The 22,677-nt window shown below is 36.1% G+C and overlaps 1 protein-coding gene across 8 annotated transcripts in view; it reads left to right on the top strand.

The window, feature by feature from the left end:
* The window catches only part of Diaph3 (diaphanous related formin 3), a 437,024-nt gene that overhangs the window by 272,987 nt on the left and 141,360 nt on the right, over positions 1-22,677 (top strand). For all 8 annotated transcript variants that reach the window (XM_027394029.1, XM_027394028.1, XM_027394027.1 and 5 more), the window contains one exon: positions 12,550-12,685. In XM_027394029.1, coding sequence (XP_027249830.1) covers positions 12,550-12,685 — 136 coding nt within the window. The remainder of the gene's footprint in view (positions 1-12,549; positions 12,686-22,677) is intronic.

Genomic DNA, 22,677 nt, shown 5'->3' with positions numbered 1-22,677 from the left:
CTTTTCACATAGGGTTTCTGTCTTCATTAGCACCTTTGTTATTCTGAGATCATACTTGGAGCTCTAAAGCTTTCCACATAGAAGAAAATATTCTGTTTTTCCCTCCTCTCTCCTCATCCTTTGGTGTCTGTTCATTTAAGCAATGTGATTAACCCTAGTTGCTTAGTATTTTGACTTTGTAACTTTGAAGATATTTGTGATTATTTCCTAATCATTCTTATTTTAATTTTTTTCAAAATGAAAACATACCTAGTGTAATTGACTTGAACTTTCTCTTTAGTGATAAGATTCAATCTTACTTTGCATTGCTCAGTGGGATAATATATGTATTTGAAAGACTGATTCTATATTTTTAAATGACTAGTACTTTGTATTTTCCTTTTTGTTATGTTGCTCAATGAAATAGAAAAACAAGAATTAATAGCTGGATTATTTTAAATAATAACAACAGCATACGTAATATTAGCTCATCTTAACTCATGAAGAAATTACATTATGAACCAGCAAGGTGAAGACAGAAATGCATAAAATAACATTATATTTATACATCAAATGTAATTATCTCTTGCACTTCATACACATCCTCAGACACAGACATACAAAACAGTAGGGGAGGATAGAAAGAGGTGATGTGCCCCAGAGGCTGGCTTTTATGTGTTGAACAAACAAGTTTCACAGGGAACATATGAGATGTCAGTTGACTCTTTCCCTAAGACAGGGAATTAACTCAGCAAACTGCTAGCCTGTCACCTGCCTACTCCCAGCACTTCATGGATACCATTCTACCCTCTGGTTTGTCAGTGTTTAGCCTTATGATCAAGAAATAAAAAGAACATCATATCACTTCAAGGAAAGAAAACACAATGTGGGGACTCAAATTATGTTTGGAAAGAAACTTATAACCATAGCCTGCTGTGATAGAGACCCACTGTGCTAGTTGAAGTGTTTTATTTACCTCAGAGCTTGCAGATGAAGCAGTCTATAGCACAGTACTGAATGGTGAGTGGTGTTACCCATGGGCTGATAAGTGCTTTCCGTACCTCTCTAAAGGCTGATGTTCTAGAAGAGAGGAACTGGAGGAGGAACTGGTTAATCACGAGCGCCTGCATGGACACTGGGCTATTTTAGATTCCCACTTAGGGAATATTTATCCATTATCATAATATACCAGCAACTAACAGTTGGTATTCAGTTCTAATGCTGAATTGTTCCTGCCAAAGCAGAGTGTCTTATGTTTGCCTATCCGCAGAAGTGGCATTGTAAAAATGTGAGGTGGTGATGTTAGAATAAAATCAATGTGATTAATTTTACACATTGGGATTTATTTAGTAATCAACTTACTAGAATTTTTATTTGTATTTTACATTTGTAGAAATTTTCTAGTTATTAAGAAATATATTTTATGGGAAACTGAGAAGCCCATGCTTTTGAATTCCTACCAAATTCTATGAGTATGTGTTTGAAATATTTCCCTTCTTGGTTCATTATGGGAATGTTACAGGAGCATTTTACAGTTTTTGTTTATTTGTTTTTTTAAAGAAATTATTTTCTGTCCATTCCTGATGCTGAAGCAATTTTATCAGGAGTTTCCCAAAAGCAGTTTTACTGCATCCACATGTGGGTATACATGGCATGCACTGGTAGTATATTAGGTATTAATGCATTTGTTTCCTTAGCAAAAACTAGCCTGCTTCTGACAACACCCCTCCTAGAAAGCATCGAGAGTTCAATTCCAGTTATGTAGTTAGAGACACCAGACAAAAGGTGAATACTTAGGAAACAAAACTTGAGTTTAGTGAAACTTATATTGCAGAGATCTATTTCAGGCTTAAAAAAACTTGAGTATACATGAATGTTGAAAGAAATAAAACTGAAAGAGCAAGGCTTTTAAGCTTTTTTTAAAAATGAGATTTCTCTAGGCCTGAAACAAAAATATATATTAGCTTGACAAATGCTGACATGGATATATGAAGCTATTTAAATAGTGTGGACAGAGATGAAATAGAATTTTTAAGTAGCTATCTATAGCTACTCATATTTAATAATATGATTTTATATTTAATTTTTGTGATGCTGATAAATACGCTAAATTATGTGTTGCTTTCACTTAAAATTAAGCATTCCTCATATTTAACTTAAAATGTTGCCCAATTAAAAGCCATTGTAAAATTTACTTTCATATTTTAAATTACCATTATACAGCTTTCAAAAACAGCTTAAGCAATATTTTGAAGGAAAATATAGGTAAGGAAGTTGAGTCTCTTTTCCAAAATAACATCCTTGAGCACATTAGATTTGGTAATACTAGAACAATGTGCATACATATGTAAATTGAGTCCTTAGAGGAATAATGGCTAGACTTGAGGTTGAGAACTACATCTTGCCTTCCATATTTAATTCATCACCTTCCCTGCCAAGTCATCCAGCCTGTATTGGATGCCTTCACTTCAATCTCATTCAACTTAGTGTAGAATCATATTCCAACATCTCTGAATAGAAACACTTACATTCTCATAGGAGCTCTGAAAATTGGCACTCCCCTTATGCTTGATAGAAGCACGTTATATTGACAGAAGCTAGAACATGGATCCTCATGAGTTGTTGCTGAATAAATGTGCTTGAGGCACTTGGATGATTATACTCTCCTGAAAATCCTATTTAAAATTAGTGATATAATAAAACAATATCTGTTAACACTGTGTGGACCTTCCATTTACAACATACTAGGGAAGTGATATAAGGCAAATATTTGAATTGATTTCTTTAATTCCTGAAATATCCACATATGTGATCCTTTTTACAGAAGCAAACGAGGCAGCACCACACAGCTCTTAAGTTCAAGATAGCCATTTAAATAAAAGTATATATGTTTACATTTCCATTGCATAAGATTATGCCATCATTAAAGTATGTGACAAAAACCTCAGATTTTATAAAAAATAATGTTATAAAAATTTGACTAAATTTCATATTTGTTCTATTATCAGAAGCATTTTTAAGTTATAAACTTTCTATTTAACATGTGTGTGAATGTTTTCTTAGAATTAATTTTATGAGTAGCCAATTACCTTCCTTTAATCTAGGAACCTAAAACATGTCTCAGGTGTTACGATAAATCATTCCGCCAAAAGCCGCTGAGCCCCACCGCCATGTGTGAGCTTTACGCTAGCCACCTACCCGAGTTAGGCCCAAATAAATACACAAAAACCTGTATTAGGTTCAAAGCTGCTTGGCCAATGACTAGGATTCCTCATCTGTTAGCTCAGTCTCAATTATCTATATATTTTATAAGACTTATCATACACCTAATTGGAGTCCCTCCTTGATGGTGGCTTACATCCTGCCGCTGGAGGATGCGAACGGAAAAAAGGGACTCTTCCTGTTTCTCCTTTGCTTAAATCTGAGTCTCCTTGCTATGTCACTTCCTGCCTGGATCACACTTCTCTACTACATTTCCCAGAATCCTCTTTGACTCCTAGTCCCATCTACTTGCTGTCTCATTGGCCAAACAGTGTTTTATTTAACAATCTATAAGATAAACATACACAGAAGTACTTCCCCCATCATTTCCTCTTTTCTGTCTAAAATAAAAGGATAACTTGAGGAAAACTATAACCATAATAACTAAGGAAAACTATAACCATAATAACTATCTTCAACTCTATCAAAGTCCATAGATGGATAATACAGAGAGACCTAGCCAGCTGGCATGGCAGCGGTCTGTACGGAAGCCAAAAAGTGAAACCGAAAGAAAGACGCAGTCCCCTCCAAGTCTTGCTCTACATCACCCTGACCATGCTTGGCCAAGCTTTCTCAGCAATCCAATGAGACATTTTTAATTGGAAATAACCAAGGACAAAAAGAATTAGAGAAAGAGGGAAAGCAGAGTCACCATGAACTGTATGTAGTTGGAGACAAGGGCTTATACAGAATGACAACATTACATAAAGCTTTCAAGATAAGCATGGGATGGAGGGAAAGTAATCTCATCAAAGTCAGAAAAAAAAAATCGCTGATTATTTACAGAGCTCAATTTGAAGCTCTGTGCTGGAAGATGATGACAACTTAACTTCCCCAAAACTTAGTAACTAAAGTCAGCAAACTAAGAACAGAATCTCAAGTACTAGACAACATTGGAGTTGGGTAATGATGTAACAAGGAGATAGCAAAATAGACATATGAATTCTACAAATAAGACAGACACAAAATGTTTAAGAAAATAAAATAGATTTTAAAAAATCTAAATAGTCTACTAAAAACGACCACTTAAGAGGAAACAGAGTAGTAGAAATGGAAATGTGGCAGTTGAAGTTAAACACCCAGTGGACTAGAGCTAACGGTATTTTACCTTGAAAGAAATGTATATTCAATGCAGGTGTTCAGAAGACAATCCAGGGAGACAGTGTGGTTGAGAGAAACATGGAACAGGGTGAGACTGTCATTCCTGTTTCATAGCAGATACCACAAAGAGTAGTTAGGGAGAATAAATGAAGTAAAATAAACATTCAAAACAGTGCTTAAAATGTTTCCATATTCAAAAAAAAAAAAAAAAACCTGTAAACAGGCAGGAGAGATGGTTAAGTGATTTAGGAGGGCATCCTGCTCTTACAGAGGATTTAACTTCAATTCCCAACAAACACACAGTTCAGGCAGGTGATGATTACCAGTAACTCCAACTCCAGGGGGACCTGTTGCTGTTGGCTTCTGTGGGCTCTGCAGTGCAACACATGTATCCACAAGCACATACAATAATCTGTGAGTGAAACTGCAGGATACCAAAAACAATGTTTCTTAAAAGCACAAAACAAGTTACCAATCCAGTAGTTTCATAGATAATGCATTACTTCTGATTAGCAGAGGAAGCCATCTTCATATGATGATAAAACGTAGCTATTCTTCTAATGTTAATAGTCTTCAAAAATAATAGCAGAGTTCAGCTATTTATGAAGAAACATAAAGTAAGAGTGTTATTTGTGCCCTTTTGTGCATGGGAGTTCGGAGAGCAGCCTTAGGTATCAGATTTTGCTTTCTAGCTTGTTTAGACAGACTCTATCTTGTTCAGACCTTGCAGACATCAGGCCAGCTCGACCATGGTCTTCAAAAGATTGTTCTGTCTTTGCTTCCCAGTTCCCAGGGGAAACACTGGGATTCTAGGTGCTCGGGCTAACTGTGTCCTGCTTTTTTTCATGTGATTGCTGGATATTAGACACAGCTGGCTGGGATTGCAGGGCAAATGCTTTAGCCACTGTGCCTTTTCTCCTGCCTCAACAGCCTCTTTTAAAAGGAACTTTTCAAACAGACTGGCAGGGTTTCTCTTAACAGGCCACATAGAATTTCTGGTTTCAGGATGTACTACTCAAAGTTGGTAAGTTACACACCTGTATAAACAGCATATCTTTATTAGTATAGCTATTTTCCCATAAAACTGTATTTATAAAATATGATTAATCCACAGTGTACATAGAGTTAATTGTCTTCTATTCTAAAGGATGTATCTACAGAAGTATTTTTAAAAGAAATAGTCATGAGGCAAAAGACATAAGAACAAATGTAAAAAAAAATGAAATATACCATAAAAGTTATTTTGTATAAAAAAGGAGACTTATACAACAGAGTGATGAGTTGAAAGAAAGAATCTGCAGTTCGCAAACTGCTGTATTGTTGAAATGGAAGGAAAGTAAAAATATTAATTAAATTTAGGGTGCATTTTAGTTAGGTTTCTATTGCTAACTCTTAGAAGAGAAACATTTAATTGAGGGCCCTCACAGTTTCAGAAGTTCAGTCCATTATCATCATGATGGGGAGCTTGGTGGGATGCAGACTGACATGGTGTTGGAGCTGAGAGTGCTACATCTTTCAGGCAATAGGAAGTCAACTGACAGTCACATAGAGGGAAGCTTGAACAAAAGAGACCTCAGTGCCCGCCCCCCACATGACACACTTCCTTCAACAAGGTCATAGCTTCTAGTACCAGTCCATTTGGGGACCATTTTTTTTCAAACCACCATAGGGCATGTATCGTCTGTATTATAAAATCATTAGCAAAACCTAGAGACTAGAAGTGTCAGGTATAAACTCCAAATTGTAGAGGAGAATTAGAGCAAGGAATGTGAACCAAGAAAAAAACCAGCATAAAATAAACATATAAATGAAATAATGTAAGGTAGAACTACTAAGGTCAAAAATCACAAGGATGTTTAGATTAAAAAAGAAAACTTTGATTCATGAGAATTACATGACCTAGAAGCAAGGGATACAGAAAAGTGACACAACAGTTAAAACAATGCAAGAAAATACTGGGAAAAAAGGAAGGTGTGTTAATAGGAAAATACACTTAATGGCAAAAACCATACTTCACCTGAATGATCAAAATATTACATATGCGTGAGATAGCCCCAAATGACAGTGTAAATCTTTTGGTAGGGGTGTGGGTTTCAAGACAGGGTTTCACTGTGTATCCCTTGCTGTCCTGGAACTCACTCTATTGATGAATCAAGGTTGACCTTGAACTCGGAGATCCACCAGATCTGGCTCTACCTCTGAATGCCACAGTTGCTGATAACATAAATATTGATAAACTATGGGGATAAATCCAGTAATTAGCATTATGCTGGGAAAGTTTGTCAGTATTCTCTTGGCTATTGGTAAGCCACACCAAAAAATGCTAAAGCCATAGAAGCTTAAACACTTCAGTAAAAGGTTGGGGTTGAAGTGTGTGTCTGGTACCCAAATATCCATTAAAGAATTTGCAGTTCACTGAAACAAATTGGAGCTATTATTGAAATAGTTTACCTGATGCTATGAAAGCATGCTCAATAAATTTTTAAGTATAAGTTTTATTTGTTGGTCTCATTAGCATGAAATTAGAACTTTAAAAGGAAGGAAATGTTTAAGCATTTTGTAAAAGCATATTAAATGATTGATGTCAAGAGTAAGATCATAGGAAGAACTTAAAACAAAGAGTATACATCTCCTCAGACCATTCACAAATATTGACTTCAAATAACTAAATACTGAAGTGTCAAAAACAACTTCAAACCTTATGAAGTACGGAAATGCCTTTATTGAAGTACAAAGGATGCCTTGAACACTTAAAAGGGCAGCATCGAAGGAAAAGACTTTGACTATGTAAATTTTAGAAGAAGTCTTTATGAATAACTGTAAATACTTTTGGGATTATATTTATAAAACATGAATTGATAGTCATGGTGCCCAAAATTTCTAGAGAACTAACAGTTTTTTAGGGAAAACTCAGTTTAAAAGAGAAAAGCAGAAAAAATAGGCAATTCACAGGAGATAAATACAAATGATGTTACATGAAATTACATGAAATGATGCTTGGATGAACTAGTAGCCAATATAAGTTAAAGCATGATCTAAAATCACCTATGCTAGCAACATTAAGACTTGCGATGACAGTTTCGGTGTTACATAGGCTTTGGGTATATAATGGGGGTCGAAGTATATATTTGCATACCATTTAAAAGCACTTTAATGTCTTCTAATGAGCTCAGTGACATTCTAGTCCTTTGGTTCATCAGTTCCACCTCTACTTGGGGGAGGAGGGTAGTGGCTTGCAGATTTTTGTGGTGATACATAACATGTGAAATTTACAGTGTGATCTTGCACTCTTGCATATACATATTTTAGAACAGAAATAAAAGCTTTAATGTATATGTTTTCAATTTGTGTTGGCCTCAAGCTTTTCTTTCACTTAAAAACTTGATGTCAGTAATTTTATATACTACTTTAGGAGTCAGGTAATGGCAAGTACCATTAAAGAACTCTCATATCTGTGCACTAGGTGTCATATATACTGTTTATATACATATCCATATTGTTCATCATAGCTAAGCATTAGAAACAGCTTAACTCCTACTAATAGTATAAATTCAATAATATAGGCAATATAAAGGAAGTATAATTTACCTATAAAGTTCCTGATTACTATTACAAACAATTTTGAAAAAGAAAAGCAAGTTATAGAATTAACATTAGTGATAATAAATTTTCATGAAATTCAAAGATAGCATTGATGTTAATATTAACCACAACTCATGAGCATTTTTCTCTTACACTTCTAAATTTTACACATAAATGTGCGCATACCTACATGCATGCATAAACTAAATTAAATTTATACCCTTTTTATTTTTCAGGAAAAAGTACTTAATGCTATAATAAATATTTAAACAATTTTTAGCAGAATTCTTAGTACATCAGTTATGTTCCAAAACTAATCATAGGTGTGATTAAATAGGAGCTCTATATTTCCCTCTAGAAGTCATGTTCTTGCTGGCAGAGGTAAACATTTTGGGATTCATGTATTTGTTAGTATACATGGGTATTATTACATAGATCTTCATCAAAATATGTTCGTCTTTTAGTCTTTCTAACTGGTTTTAGTTTTGGTTTTCTTTGAAATGAACAGCCAAAATCTAACTGAAGTTAGAAAGCCCTCTGTGGTTACTGATGTGGACTGACAGACCCATAGATCTTTCAAAAAGGGTGTGAGTAAGGCTGTCTCTGGGGAAGAATTCACAGAGAATGTCTTATAGCAATAACATAGTTGAGTGCAGTCAGTGGTGGTACACATTTGCTGATTGTTCACACGAAGTCAAGTATAAGATTACTTTTTCTATTCTAGTCAACCTGTTGGTATTTCTGGCTCCACCTTCCTTACAAACTTTGAATTTTGGATTTACAGAATTGAGAAGCCATTTTATCTAAGTTAATAATCAGAATAAAATCAGTTTTAAAGGAGGTAGACTTTTTAAGTGAAAATCAATGCTGCATTTTCCCAAGGTAAATATAAAGGTAAACATTATACTTACAGAGTTTGTAAAGTAACTTTGAATTTTTTTTAATTCCTCTGAGAGGGTGTGACAGTTATATATTGTATTAGAAGCTCTAATAAATTTCCACATTGAAATGTATCCAGTCGTTAAAGGGGAATTTACACAATATAATTTTAGAAGTTAATGTAATTCATGGATAATCTCTGAGTTATTATTAAAGTCTGTCTACTTATTTTTCTCAAGCAAGAAATAGTTTTATTCCTGAATATTTGGTTATGCTTTTTCCACAATCCACTCTTCTTAACCCATCTTCCTTATGCATTCACATACATGATGACACATGTGTACATTGAAGCACTTATTGTCGAGGAATCTTTGTTTTGGAATTGCTATTTCTACCTTCCTAGCTTATGTTGATCTCTGTATCTGCCACAGTCTCATAGTTGTGGCCATAAAAGAGTGGAACTTACTTCCAGGTGCAACTTACTACACACACAGACACACAGACACACAGACACACAGACACACAGACACACAGACACACAGACACACACACACACACACACACACACACACACACACACACACACACACACACACACACACACACACACACACACACACACACACACACACACACACACACACACACACACACACACACACACACACACACACACACACCCCGTTGGCAGAAGCTGCAAGAAAACAGGTTAGAGACAGAATCTTTTATTACTTAGAGTTCCTGAACTTAGATTCTCCCAGGACATTATGATAACACCAGTCAGCAGAGCCAGGTATGTATGAACATGGCTGAGAATCCAGATTCTGCTTACTCCACATTCCATGTTTCACTGTGTGACAGTTTTTTAGAGGAACTGAATAAGAAAGTCATAAATCAAGACACTTCAAATACAGGGTTGTAAACATCAGGTGAGTGGGTCACAGTGAACAGGAAGTCTCTGTTAGAGGTCTCATGCTGCCTAATGATGTTCTTAGCTTTTTGGTTAGTGGAAGTTCATGGTCTATTTGTACATTCTAAAGGATTTGTCTACTAATCACAAGGATGTTAGGTCAGAACGACGGGAAAGGAATGGCTATTAGTGGGCTAAAGATAGCCCATGATAAATTGTAATTAGGCCCTGGACCTGAAACATTCCCCAAATTAATTGGAATTCTAATCAACTGATCAGCCTTGCAGAGAAGGTTCTACGTAAGGTATGGTTCTTTCCAAGAACTTGGGTTAGCACACCTTAACTCTTCTAACTTTATTACCACTATCTCTTTCCATCTCTAAAACTCAGCAACTTGGTGAGCACTTTCTAACAGGTGAGCCTGTAATGTTCTTGCACAGAGCATCAGTTAGTGCCTTAATCAGTGTTCTGTTACTGTGAAGAGAAACTGCAAGTATGGCAACTCTTTAAAAAGGAAGTTTTTAATTCGGGGCTTGCTAATATTTTGTAGTACCAGTCCATTATTATTATCATGGCAGGGAGCATGGCTGCAAGCATGGTTCTGCAGCAGTAACTAGAAGCTGTGTCCTGATCCACAGGCAGAAAGAGAAGACTGGGCTTGGCAAGGGTTTTTGAAATCTCAAAGCCCACCCCCAGTTGCACACTTCCTCCAGCAAGGCCACACCTACTCCAAGGTCACTTGCCTCCATCCTTCTAATCTTTTCAAATAGTGCCACTTCCTGATGAGTTAGCATTCAAATATATTCACCTATATGGGCCATTGTATTCAAACCACCATACTTGGCCAGCTTCTTGATTTTTATAATTCAGCTGTAATCTAACCGCAGGCAGGCTTTATCTAGTGTAAAGTTAGTATAAAGTAACTTCTTAGCTGCTGTGATATTAGGATTTTCTTTCTGTTTTTTCATGATTTTGGCCTCTTCTCTTTGTTATTATTTTTATTATTAATTCTTGTGATTATAGCTAAACTGTCCCATATTGCCCTCCCTCGTTGCTCTCTTTCAAATTTGTGGCCTGTTTTTTTTTTTTCATTAATTTTTGTCATATACATGTGACCTTTTTTAAAGGGAAGGGGAGTTCTGAGTCACATGGGTGGGGTAGTGATAGAGGAAAAGGGGGAGAAAAGCAGCTGTAATGGTAATCCCTACAGTAGCTGGAGGAAAGATGGATGTTTCGAATACTCCTATTTCTGTCTGATAATATTATCTTTATTTCATGTTTCTGTTGTTGTATTTATTTTTTGCCCATTCTATCACATAGGAAGAATCTATTATATTTTCATCCTCTCCCTTTTGCCATCCCTCTCTTCTTCCATCCATCCCTTCTGTTTTCCATTTAACATCTCATTCGAGTATATATTGAAATTAGCAGGTGAGTGGGTTAATATTTTGTGTTTCTTTTCTTCCTTAGAGTGTTTATTTCATTATTCTTAGCAATAATATTATAATTTACTTTATCATTTTTAATAAGGAACTTGTACTATCTCTGGGTTTTAAAAAAATGGTGAAGTATTAAGAAATAGCTCAGTTCAACAAATGGTTGTCTCTCAAGCCTGATACCTGCATTTCTAAGCAGACATGCAGAAGCTGGGTATGCCACAGTGGCTAGTGCCTTTTTTCCCACTACTGAGAAGGCAGAGACAGGTAGGGCCCCAGAGCCTGCTGCTCTGCCCTGGAACAGATTGCTGGGCTCCAGTTTCAGTGGAAGGCCCTATCTCAAATGGGGAGAGCTATTGAGGAAGATACCTGCCATCAGAATCCATCCCCACATTCTTGGATGTATGAATAGAAACATGTACACACAAATGCCACACATACAGGTACAGAAATGAGTGGTTACACTGTTCAGTGGTTGTGTTAGGATCTGTGAGTACTTGCGCTTAATCCCAAACACTACAACAAACAATAAGGAAACAAATGGGCTGGGGATGTAGTTCAGTTGGTAGAACTCTCGCCTGAGTTCAATTTCTAGAACTGCATTTAAAAGAAAAATACTAAACTACGTATTTATAATTTAATTGTATGCTTTTAAAATATTGTTGGTAATTAACTTGTAACCTGTGTGTTTTCATTGACACTTAGCTAAAATACAGTCTGTTTGTTGTAATATGATGCCATGCTGTTTGTTGGCACTTACAACAGTCTACCTTTTACCTGCTGATTCTCACTAATGCCACATGAGAGGCATTTCTTGATTGGTATAAAACTTAGAAATAAGAAATTAATTAACTAATCACATATCCATTGAGATCTTCTTTTCATTAGCATGTTATTGGTTTTGATCAACAGTCGCAGGTTCTGGCATTGAGACCTCAAATACTTATGCTGTTATCTTCATGACACTCTTTTCTATATGGAAAAAGAAAGTCTTGGTTTCTGACCATTCCATAGAGATCATCTCTTTTCTATCATTTCTTTAGCACTATTCTTAAAGTGGAAATACTTATAGAAGAGAAAATACAGAAGACTCCTAAAGTCTCTTTCTGTGATAGAAAGCAGATTTGATTTGTGTATTAAATGTCTTTTTATTTTTAGTTTCTGTCTCTTTTCTTTTAGGTAATTCCATTTACATGCAGGTGGTTTAAACCTAGCAGGGTATTTATAAATACATATTTAACAAGGGTTTATGTGAATGTAGTATATGACTGCTACTCATTAAGAACTAACCATTATCTGAAAAGTATTCACTCATGGTTGTACCTTGTGTATGATTTTAGATTGTTTTCTTGTGGAATCACTGGTTAAAATTAATCACTTCTCAAAATTTATTTGTATTAGCAAGCGTTAAAGGAAAACATCAAAAAAAGAGAAGCAGCAGAAAATGACAAGCGTGCCAGAATAGCCAAAGAGCGAGCAGAGCAAGAACGCCTCCAACGCCAGCTAGAGAAAAAGCGCTTACTAGAAATGAAAACTGGTGAGTCATGTCTCGTTCCCCGCTCATGCTGTGGACACATAGCATTCATGTGGTGCCTCTTTAACAGTCTAATGTATTTGGTGAACATAGAAATATGACCACTTGTTTCTATAACTAGCCATAGAGCAGATCTTTCCTCAAGGGACTTTCTCCCCTTAGTTTACCCGTGTATGCTGTCTATCTTCTAGTGTTGATCCCTAATTGTTGGTCCTCCAAATGTATTCTCTCCTTCACTATTACTTGGGCAACAAGTCTGCAACACTGTGTTCTGTTAATACATTTACATCCATAAGCAACTGACACGGGGAAATTCTAGAGAACATGGACTGATTTCTTCCCCTGAATGAAACATAGGAGAGAGAAAATGTGACAGAGGGTACCCATTAAAAGAGACTTAAAGTTGGCTGGGGCTGTCATTCTTGCCTGATGTGCATGAGCTTGAGGCTGAGTTCAGTCCCTATAACTGAAGAGAGGATGATAAGCAAGGAGGGACTAAGAGCAGGGGTGGGATAGGGAGAGGGTTGGTAGAGAGGACAAAAGGGACAGGGAGACTGGAGGGACAGCTACCTATTGTAATCTCTACAAGTAACTGTAGCAAAAAGAAAATTTTGGGTACTTGATTTCTCCTAGACCTGACAATATTGTTGTCAGCATAATTTATTATTCTTCAGGGACTCAGGCTGAAACTTCACAGACAAAATGGCACAATGTCTGGAGTTGAAGTAAAAATTGCCTGAGGTGACTGAGATGTAGGGGCTCTACAGATGAAATGGGAGAGTGTCTAAAGCTGGGGAAAGTAAAGGGGGAGGGGTGTGCCCACTATGCTGTTTCCTCTACTTATTTTATCATATGTGTTCTAATTGTAATGAAAACTGTTTGAAAAACTTGACAAATTTGACTACAACCTTACAGAAACTTCTATATATTTTACAAGTTAGAAGGGGGATATTCTGATTTTTAAAATTTATCTCACTTTATTTTAGTATTGCTTCTTGGATGCCTCTTGGATGAGGAGTATGGGGGAGGGGAAACCATAATCAGAATATATTATATTCTTAAAAAAAAAAAAAAACTATTTCAATTTAAAAAAGCTAACCAGGGAAGCAGCATATTAAGTTGTAATTATGTTATCAACCTTAACAATTTGGGTCTTTTTTTTTTCTTAAACAAGCCTCTAAGGATTGAAAGTTTTAATATAAAGTCTACCAGCTTCACTGCTAAATCCTGGTAGGTCACAATTCAGGAAAAGAAATACACCGAAGGTTCCCTCCTCTCGGGGAGAGGGTTAGGCTGCCCTACCCTCTTTCCTTGAACTTTGCTGGGCACACTTTATGTTTAGAAGACAAATGAGTGTAGTAGTGTACCACATGTGTTTCTTCTAGAAAGGACAAGTCTTCTAAGTCTTATTCCGTATTTATGTTAGAAATTCAGAAAATGTGTAAGGAATACCTGAAAGTGTCACCAAAACTGAGTATCAGAAAAGTGTCCTATTGACTGTTAAAATGTGCTTCTTGAATAATCATAAATTAAAATCTTAGCTTAATTTGTGGTGCATTTGCTCACCTAGTTAAAAGTCATCTAACTGAATTGATGGCAGACGGGCTACACTGTTGAGGTTTGGCCTGAGGGACTGTAACAAAGAGACTCTCTCATTTTCTATTGTATCAGTTTATAAAACTGAACTCTGATAGAACTTGTTTTTAATGGACTTTCCAATAGAATACTAATAATATTCAATTTTTATTTCTTTGCCATTTATTTCCATTTTGAGTGGCCAAATTAATTTTTCCAGCTTCAAAGAATTACTTAAGCAATATAAAATCCACCTAAACAAGCATAGATGAGAAGGCGACTAGCTATATTTCTCTCTAGGAATCACTGTCAACAATTAGGTACATTGCCCCTTCAGTACTTTTGAGTACAAACTTTATACATCTTAATTAATGTCCACATCATCTTGCTGAACACTGAGTTTCATGTTCTTCTTAATCTGAAATACCTTGCCATTGGTTCCACTGAATACGTCACACAGAATTTGGAAGTAATAAAATTGTTTCTCCTGATGTTGCAATGTGGTCAATTTACTTGGCCTTCCATAGTCAGAAAATGTTTGAAGTAATTTATCAAAGCACAGAATAGAGAAGGATGAATTTAAAACTTGTGATTCATGTTGCCAAATATATTTCCAAAAATGTTCTAATTTTCCCCCATGTTCCACATCAAAATATGGTTGTGCACTGTTTGAAGATTCTCATTTTTATGAGATTTTGAGTACTTGTTAGATTAAAAAGTTATTTTTAATTTTCATCTGTTTTTCTTTGAATAATGAAGATGGTCATTTTAAAAGTACTGATAGTAAATTAATATTTCTTAATTTGCAAATTGTATTACCTTAACCTTTTCTGTTAGTTTACATATTAGCCAACTGTAAACAACTAAGTTTCCACTTATCTTAAATTATTCTCATTTATATGTTTGGCATGTGTGTTTATGTATGGTCTTGCTTGCATGTGTATGCATGTTTGAAATGTATCTTCTGTTGTCCTACAATGTTTTGCCTTAATTTCTTTCTTTCACCTATATAGTGATACACTGTCTCAAAAATCAAAAAGTAAAAATAAAGGACTCGTTGCCTTTCTTTTTTACTATGGAGCCCATTATATTTTATCTGTTAGTTTGTTGTTTTTTTTTGTGGGGGGGGGGGAGGAGCAGGTTTGCAGACAGGGTTTCTCTGTGGCTTTGGAGGCTATCCTGGAACTAGCTCTTGTAGACCAGGCTGGTCTCGAAATCACAGAGAGCCTCCTGGCTCTTCCTCCTGAGTGTTGGGATTAAAGGCATGAGCCACCACTGCCCAGCTCCCTGTTAGGTTATTTTTTTTTAACAATTGTTCTGCAGTGTTCTTTCCAAGATATAGTGTGCAAATGATGACAAATGTGTCTAAATAAGTGAAATATCTTCACCCAGTAGGATTTCTTAAATGCCTCTGATGTATTAAGGTTGCATGTAGCACACATTTTGATATTTACTAGGGAAGTTCCATGTTCCTCTGATCCTAGCCTGAGGAAATATTGATTTATAAAAATCTCATTAAACCAGACATAACTAGTCTCATAATGCCAAGTCCCCCCACCTCAAACCCCCCCCCCCCCGTGTGTGTGTTTGTGTGTGTGTGTGTGCGCGTGCACAAAATTTTTTCCCTTTCTTTTTAGCTACAGGTTCTATACATATATACTGTGGCTTATAGCTTAGTTCTTTTATGAGATTCCTGAGTATGGGAACAAGTTGATCTCTGCATCTGTAACTGTGTCTCTTGTGCCTTTTCTTGGGCTCTTTTCCTTCTATTTGTTCTTCTTATCCTATTTTGATGTATTAGCATTTTTTCTCTTATATTTTACTATTTTCCCTTAGAAGCCCATTTGTTTTCTAAGGAGACACAGAAAGTGGGTGAATCCAGATAGGAAGATAGGTGGAGAGGAACTGGAGGAAATAGAGGGAGGGGAGACCATAATTAGGATATATCATGTTTTAAATAAATATCCAAATGTAATAATAATGATCAGTAGATAATATATACATAAAATAGAAATCTATGTTCTGAGAAGGCTATCTTTGAAGTAATTCTGTCTTTTGAAGACATTGGAGATTTGGGAAATAAATGCTAGACATTGATTTGTTTTGGTTTAAAGAATATACAGACATAAGCCAATCTAGATGGCATTTAAAGTTTTCTCACCAAAGTCTACAAAGCTGTCTTCTAAAATGAGTAATAAATGGCAGTTATTCTCCAATATTTCTCCTTTTAAAGGCAACACAACTGTTGATTCAGAGTCATCAGTCTTTGAAAATAATCACCATTATGAAATAAATCATAGAGAAATAAAAAGTATTTGTTTCTGGTTTGCTGTTTTTTTCTAAATGATTCAAGCACACAGTTACTTTTTCTAATATCTGTAGAATAAGATTTTTCTGAAATTATTATTTTACAGCATTTGAAGGCTTTCTGCAATAGAAATACAAATTACTAATATAGCTTTATCTCCCCAGCATTTGATTTTATTCTTGGGAAAAATACATTGGATAAGTACGTGTCTTTTGTAGTGAAAAGTCTGAGATCCAGTACTGTGTTAACAAAATATGTTGTTTTCTCTTATTGTTCTACTAGTGTAGATGAGAATTTAATATATAGGTTGCTGTTCGTTGATTCATTCATCAATAAGCAGGATTTTTCCCTTTATGCTGTGATGATAACTGAGGATAAGCAATGCCTCTTTTTTTTTTTTTTACAGAAATTTAACATTTGACTGAGTAAATCAGATAACCAAATATGTAAGTTCACATCACTTTATGTGAAATAAAATCGAATGGGGTGAGACTAGTAGGGATCTGATATTGGCAGAATTTGGTTTTATAATACAAAGAAAGTATTGCCTTTATCTCAAATTTCTAATCAAAAGTATTGGTTAATGAAAGTCCCCAGCAATTGAACTGTTTCTGATTGGTCTGTTTACTTTGGGATAAGCAGGTTAATGTTTCTCTGATTTGCTGTATTGCTTATGTACTTTATACATTTATACGTTTAAGCATCATTTTCTGAGGACCAGCTCGGAGTTTGTATGGGAAGTTTTTCATTGCAGATATTGCTTTGGTGAAGATACTGCTTTGCAAAAACACTGTAGTCGTCTTTAGCCTGGCAGTACTGGTATAAAAAGAGTCAAAGTGTGAATTACTGGATTTACATTAGTACTTGTTACTACTTTGGACCAGGAACTTTTTATTTCATCCTATTTTTGTGTATAAGATACAACCCTTGAGATGACTGAGCAAAAGAACACTCCTGCAACTCTGCCATAAGCCCACATGGACCTTAATCCCATAGATTTTCCTGAGCTTAGTATTTCCACCAGGCAATCCACCAGGCAAACAGAACAGAGTTTTTGTTGTTGTTGTTGTTGTTGTTGTTTGGTTTTTTGGTTTTTTTTCTTTACTCACAGATATATAAATCTCTAGTCACTGAGATAGTGGAGTAATTAAATCCTGTTCTTTCTTACCGAACATACTTGATGACTGCCCTTGGAGGGAGAATGGGCTGCTATGTTCAGATCTACTTGTGCTCATTATCTCTGTCCTTTCAGAACGGGGCTTTGTTAATAGGATGAAAGTAAAACTGTCAGCTAGATCTCTTCCAAAAGGAAACTGAATGTTAAAAATCCCTTTGAGTAGTGAGTCTGAAAACAATAGTCTAGGCTCTTCCTTTATCATTTCCTCATGTTAAAAAGTCATGTTCTACTGTTTCTTTCTTAAGAGTAAGAAGCTGGAGTTTTCAGATGCTCACATAGGCAGGTTTGGTAATTGTTGCCAAATGTTTGGGTATTATCTTACAAACAAATAAGCAAATGAACTTCCAACAGTCTTTAGTCCCTATGTGAATGTAGAATAGGGTTTAAATTTGAATTATTTTAATTTAGAAAATACTTAAACACAAAAATCTATATAACATATTGAACATGGATGCCAGTATTTAGTTATTTAAAGTACATAGCTAGTACGTGTACTTATGTAATCATTTGTAGAGAGACACGAATGGGAATAATAGATTTATGTAATTATATACAACTTTTCCGAACTCCATTTCTGTTGTTAATCATAGAAACGAATAGGGCATTTGATAATAGAATTCAAATGTTATGCTTTAAGATTTCCTGCGTGTGTAAGATGATTCACATAATTTTTCAGTAGCACATCAGAATGGCCTTGAAATGGACTCAGTGTTGTATAATTACGTTTTGTGGAGGAAGTAAATAAGAGATTATTTAATGGAGCAATAAAAACTATACTAGCAGCCCCTATATTTTAGTCTTTAGGTTACAATTTGTCTATTATTTATTAGGCTTAAATGTCTCATTTGGTGCAGCTTCAGTCTATTAAATAACGGATAATTAGCTTTTAGGAATCCGTTGTTTACCCACATAGCCAAAACTGCTCCTTTGTTTTCCATTCCTCAGTTTAGAACAGCTAAACAATTAGGCATCCATTTTAGAGGAAATGCATATTGCATAAACACCACTTAGGAATGTCTCTGCAGTCTCAACAGATATGCAATTTATTTGTGTGTTTGCTTTCAGAAAGGCTTTGACAGTTATCCTCTCTTCTATAGATGCCATAAAACTGAGATTATTTTCCATAATTGTGCAGATTCTAGGTTTTTTTTTTTTGCAGTAGTGCTTTCAATTTTCTAATGTTATCAGTGAGCGATGCATATAAATAAGCCAATGGTTTTAGTCTTTCTTTGTGTAGGATGGTAGAACAAATTAAATTGGATTGGCTTGGGTGCATTTCTCTTTTCTTCCATCCATCTTTTATAGAACAGTAGTAATAACCACTTTTTATTAACATTCATTGATCATGCTTAATCTTCCAGTCTCTCTGTATGTTTATTATCATGTGTGATATTTAAAATAAACTTGAGACTTTTCATCAAAACATTCAATTTACTTGCACAGAGTTTTTGGAGGCAATGAAGTCCAAGCTCACATCATCTGACCAAAGGTCATCTTTTAATCATCATGTTATTCTTTGACAACTGATGATTTATCCATGGCCTGGAGAGAGAAAGAAACCAAAATAATACTGGTAATTGGTGATCCTACACTTTACCTACATAAAGATGTTGAAAATTGTTCTGTGACCCCAGCAGAGAGGAAAAACTGTCTCTTTTATACATTGTTAGTGGTTTTAAAACACGTTACCTCTTCCTTTGTATTAGCAAATTGTATTTATCTTAGGCATGCTTCTCTGTGTTACCAGAAGTTCCATTTTAGTTTTCACAATTGAAGATTTGTGTCAGTATTAAGAATTGAGAGGATCATATCAGCAAAGTCCCACTCATTTCGTAAGGGAATCTTCTATGATCTAAATGGCACAGGGTCCAGCAGAGTCCCATGCTCAGTAATCCTGTGGGAGATGGATATGACCCCCATACTTTTGATGTTAATCCCAAAATTGGAGGTACAGAGCTTATAGAGTAGTGAGTTTAAGAAGAGGCACAAGTGCAGCATGCTCTCATCTAGAAAGAATGCCCTGAAATATCTTTTACCTCTAGCATTTCACCACATGACATTTTTCCTTCTGATATTGTCACCAGAACTCTGTAGTGTGAGCCCTCAGTGTGTTTGTTGGAAAGCTTACACATATTTCATTTGTATGCAGAAATTTCTTTTATTCAAATGATGTAGTTTCAATTATGGCGATTCATTAAGAAGGAATCTTTTGTACATACTAATACATATTGGTTCCATGTAGCTGCGTACAGTTCACATACCATTCTCTGCTCCTTCCAACAAGCTCCAGAAAAACAAAAATGCTGAGATTAGCCATCTTCAAAAGCAATTAGCCATGTTCAGTCCAAGATACCCTGAAATTGATGGCTTCCTTTCTTCTTCACTCCCCATTCTCATTTCCTTTCAACTCCCACCTACCAGCTCTCTTCTCTCCTCTCAGTCTCCCAAGGCCCCTCTGGTACTCACCTCTGTGGGACTCACTCATACTAATAGGTTTACCTCTCTTCTGTGAAATGAATGAGATGAATTCACAAAAGAGTGAATCGACACCCAGGAATGTTTCCACTACCTTTTTTCCTGAGGTGTGTAAGTGTGTAAACTGCTGGGGAAAGGGAAAGCTAATGCTAAGTAATATGAATGTCCAAATTCTCCAGGTGTCAAACCTAAATTGGACTGATATCGTATCCCACAAAATACGAATATTCATACTGCTGAGATTTGGTTAGAGGAATGCTGTTCTCGTTACAATGGGTGTGCTATGTTTTACAGCATGCCTATACCTTTCCTCCTTTCCTATATTTCCTTTGGTCTAAAAAATCACACAGAGTGAGACAGATTTGCCTGCAGAGGTATCATATATGCGACTATGGATTTGATTGCAGTTTGTTTTCTTGAGCTGTTTATATCATCTACTTTACCTTGACTATGAAAATTACTACTTCTAGGTTTATTTCTGGTGTCTTCTTGCCATAATTACCCTTTTCCCCCTGTAGTGGGCCTTAAATTTAGGGCATTTTATATGCTGGATAAACATTCTGCCTAAGTCTTCCTACCTCTCTCCCTCCCTCCCTCCCTCCTTCCTCCCTCCCTCCTCCTCCCTCCCTCCCTCCCTCCTTCCCTCCCTCCCTCCATACCTCTGTTTTACTTTATGTATATGAATGTTTTTTCTAGATGTATGTAAGTGCAATCTTTACATCTTTGCATGTCTGATGCCTACAGAAGCAAAGGATGCTGGATCCCGTAGAACTGGAGTTATTGTTCTGAACCACCACGTGTGTGTTCATAACCAAACCCAGGTTGTCTATAAGAGAAACAAGTGCTTGGTTTTTCCCCCCATTTATTGAAAATGGGTTTTTCTACCACATACATATCCTAATTACAGTTCCCCTCCCTCTACTTTTCCACATTCTTCCCCATCCTCACCCCTAGTCCAGACTCATTGCCTTTCCTTAGAATTTTCTTTGGGCCACCAGTTCACAACACACACAGAAAGACTTACTATTTTTTTATGAAAGACTTGTCCCACTAGCTCTTAAACTAACTCATTTATATTAATCTATCTTTTGCCTTGTGGAGTGGCTTTTTACCTCTCTTCCATCATGCTCCTCCTATTCCTTTCCATGTCCTCTGGGCTCTCTCCTACACCTGGATTCATCTCCTCTCCTCCTCTCACTCTCTGCCTGGAAGTCCCAACTAAACTCTTCCTACCTAGCTATTGGTCATTCAACTATTTATTAAACCAATCAGAAGGTGCCTTGGCAAAGATATATCTTCACAGTGTACAAAAATAATTATTCCACGGCACCTTTCTGACTCACATTAGAAAATAAGCAGGCTTCTGAGGGATAATAATAAAATAAAATACAGTTAAGATAAAAGAAAAACTAATACAGTGGAGTTGGGCAAGACAAACAGAAGGAAAAGCACTCGGGGGAAGGCACAAGAATCAGGGACCCACTTGTTTGCACACTCAGGAATCCCATCAAAGCACTGAAGTAGAAGTCCTAATATACTGATGCAGACCTGTGCAGGCCCTGTGCAAGCTCCTTCAGTCTCCGTGAGTTCAGGTGAGCTTTGATCCGTGTTGAGTTAGAGGACCTTGTTTTCTTGTCTCCTTCATGCCCTCAGGCTCTTACACTCCTTCTCTTCACAGTTCCCTCAGACCTGAGGGAAGAGATTTACTGGATAAATCTGCCTAGGGCTGAAGTTTTCTGAGGTCTTTCACTCTCTGCATAATGTCTGGGTGACTGCTGAGCCATCTCTCCAGCATCCCTAACTCTCTCCTCGTTTTGTTTTATTTTTAATTTTGACATGGGGTCTCAATAAATTATTGACAAAAATAGTTAGGAAAAACTCAGTCTTTAAGCATATTTTTGAGTAAACAAACTAGATCTTCTCCACTGTGTTGGTTTGACAGGATGAACTTTGTGGTTGACATTCTGAGAGTCTCAGAAGATCCAGGACTGACTTTCATGGTGGACCAGAGCTAGCACTGTGAGTTCTAGCTTACCATCAGCATCCTGGCTGTGGTGCCATTTGTATATCTTTAGAGGTGGAAAGACCAGTGTGTCAAAAGGCCAGAGATAGAACCAATACAACTAATACAACCTATTAGCTTTCCTAATAGGCCGTCTCTTCTCTCTCTCTATTTTGGGTAATTCTGACATTCGGTCCTTAAAGCTGAAGGACTTCCATTCCCTGGATTTGGATTTGCCCATGAAAATAGAAAGCCATTATCTCAAGAAGTGAAAAAAAAAAAAAATGCCACAGTAGTATATGGCTTTTGATGCCAAACAAATATACCCCAGGGCAAACATGGAAAATTAAGCAAAGAAATTGAATATTTATATGTTAGTTATAATGGTGTGAATTGGCATTAGTGTTTAGATGAAATTAGACATTATTTTGTAATAGGATTTTAAAATATTGTTTCCT

This window comes from Cricetulus griseus (assembly GCF_003668045.3).
Source record: "Cricetulus griseus strain 17A/GY chromosome 1 unlocalized genomic scaffold, alternate assembly CriGri-PICRH-1.0 chr1_1, whole genome shotgun sequence".
NCBI lineage: Eukaryota > Metazoa > Chordata > Mammalia > Rodentia > Cricetidae > Cricetulus > Cricetulus griseus.
The sequence above is the reverse complement of the archived record's forward strand: the minus strand, read 5'-3'. Positions and strand labels throughout refer to the sequence as shown.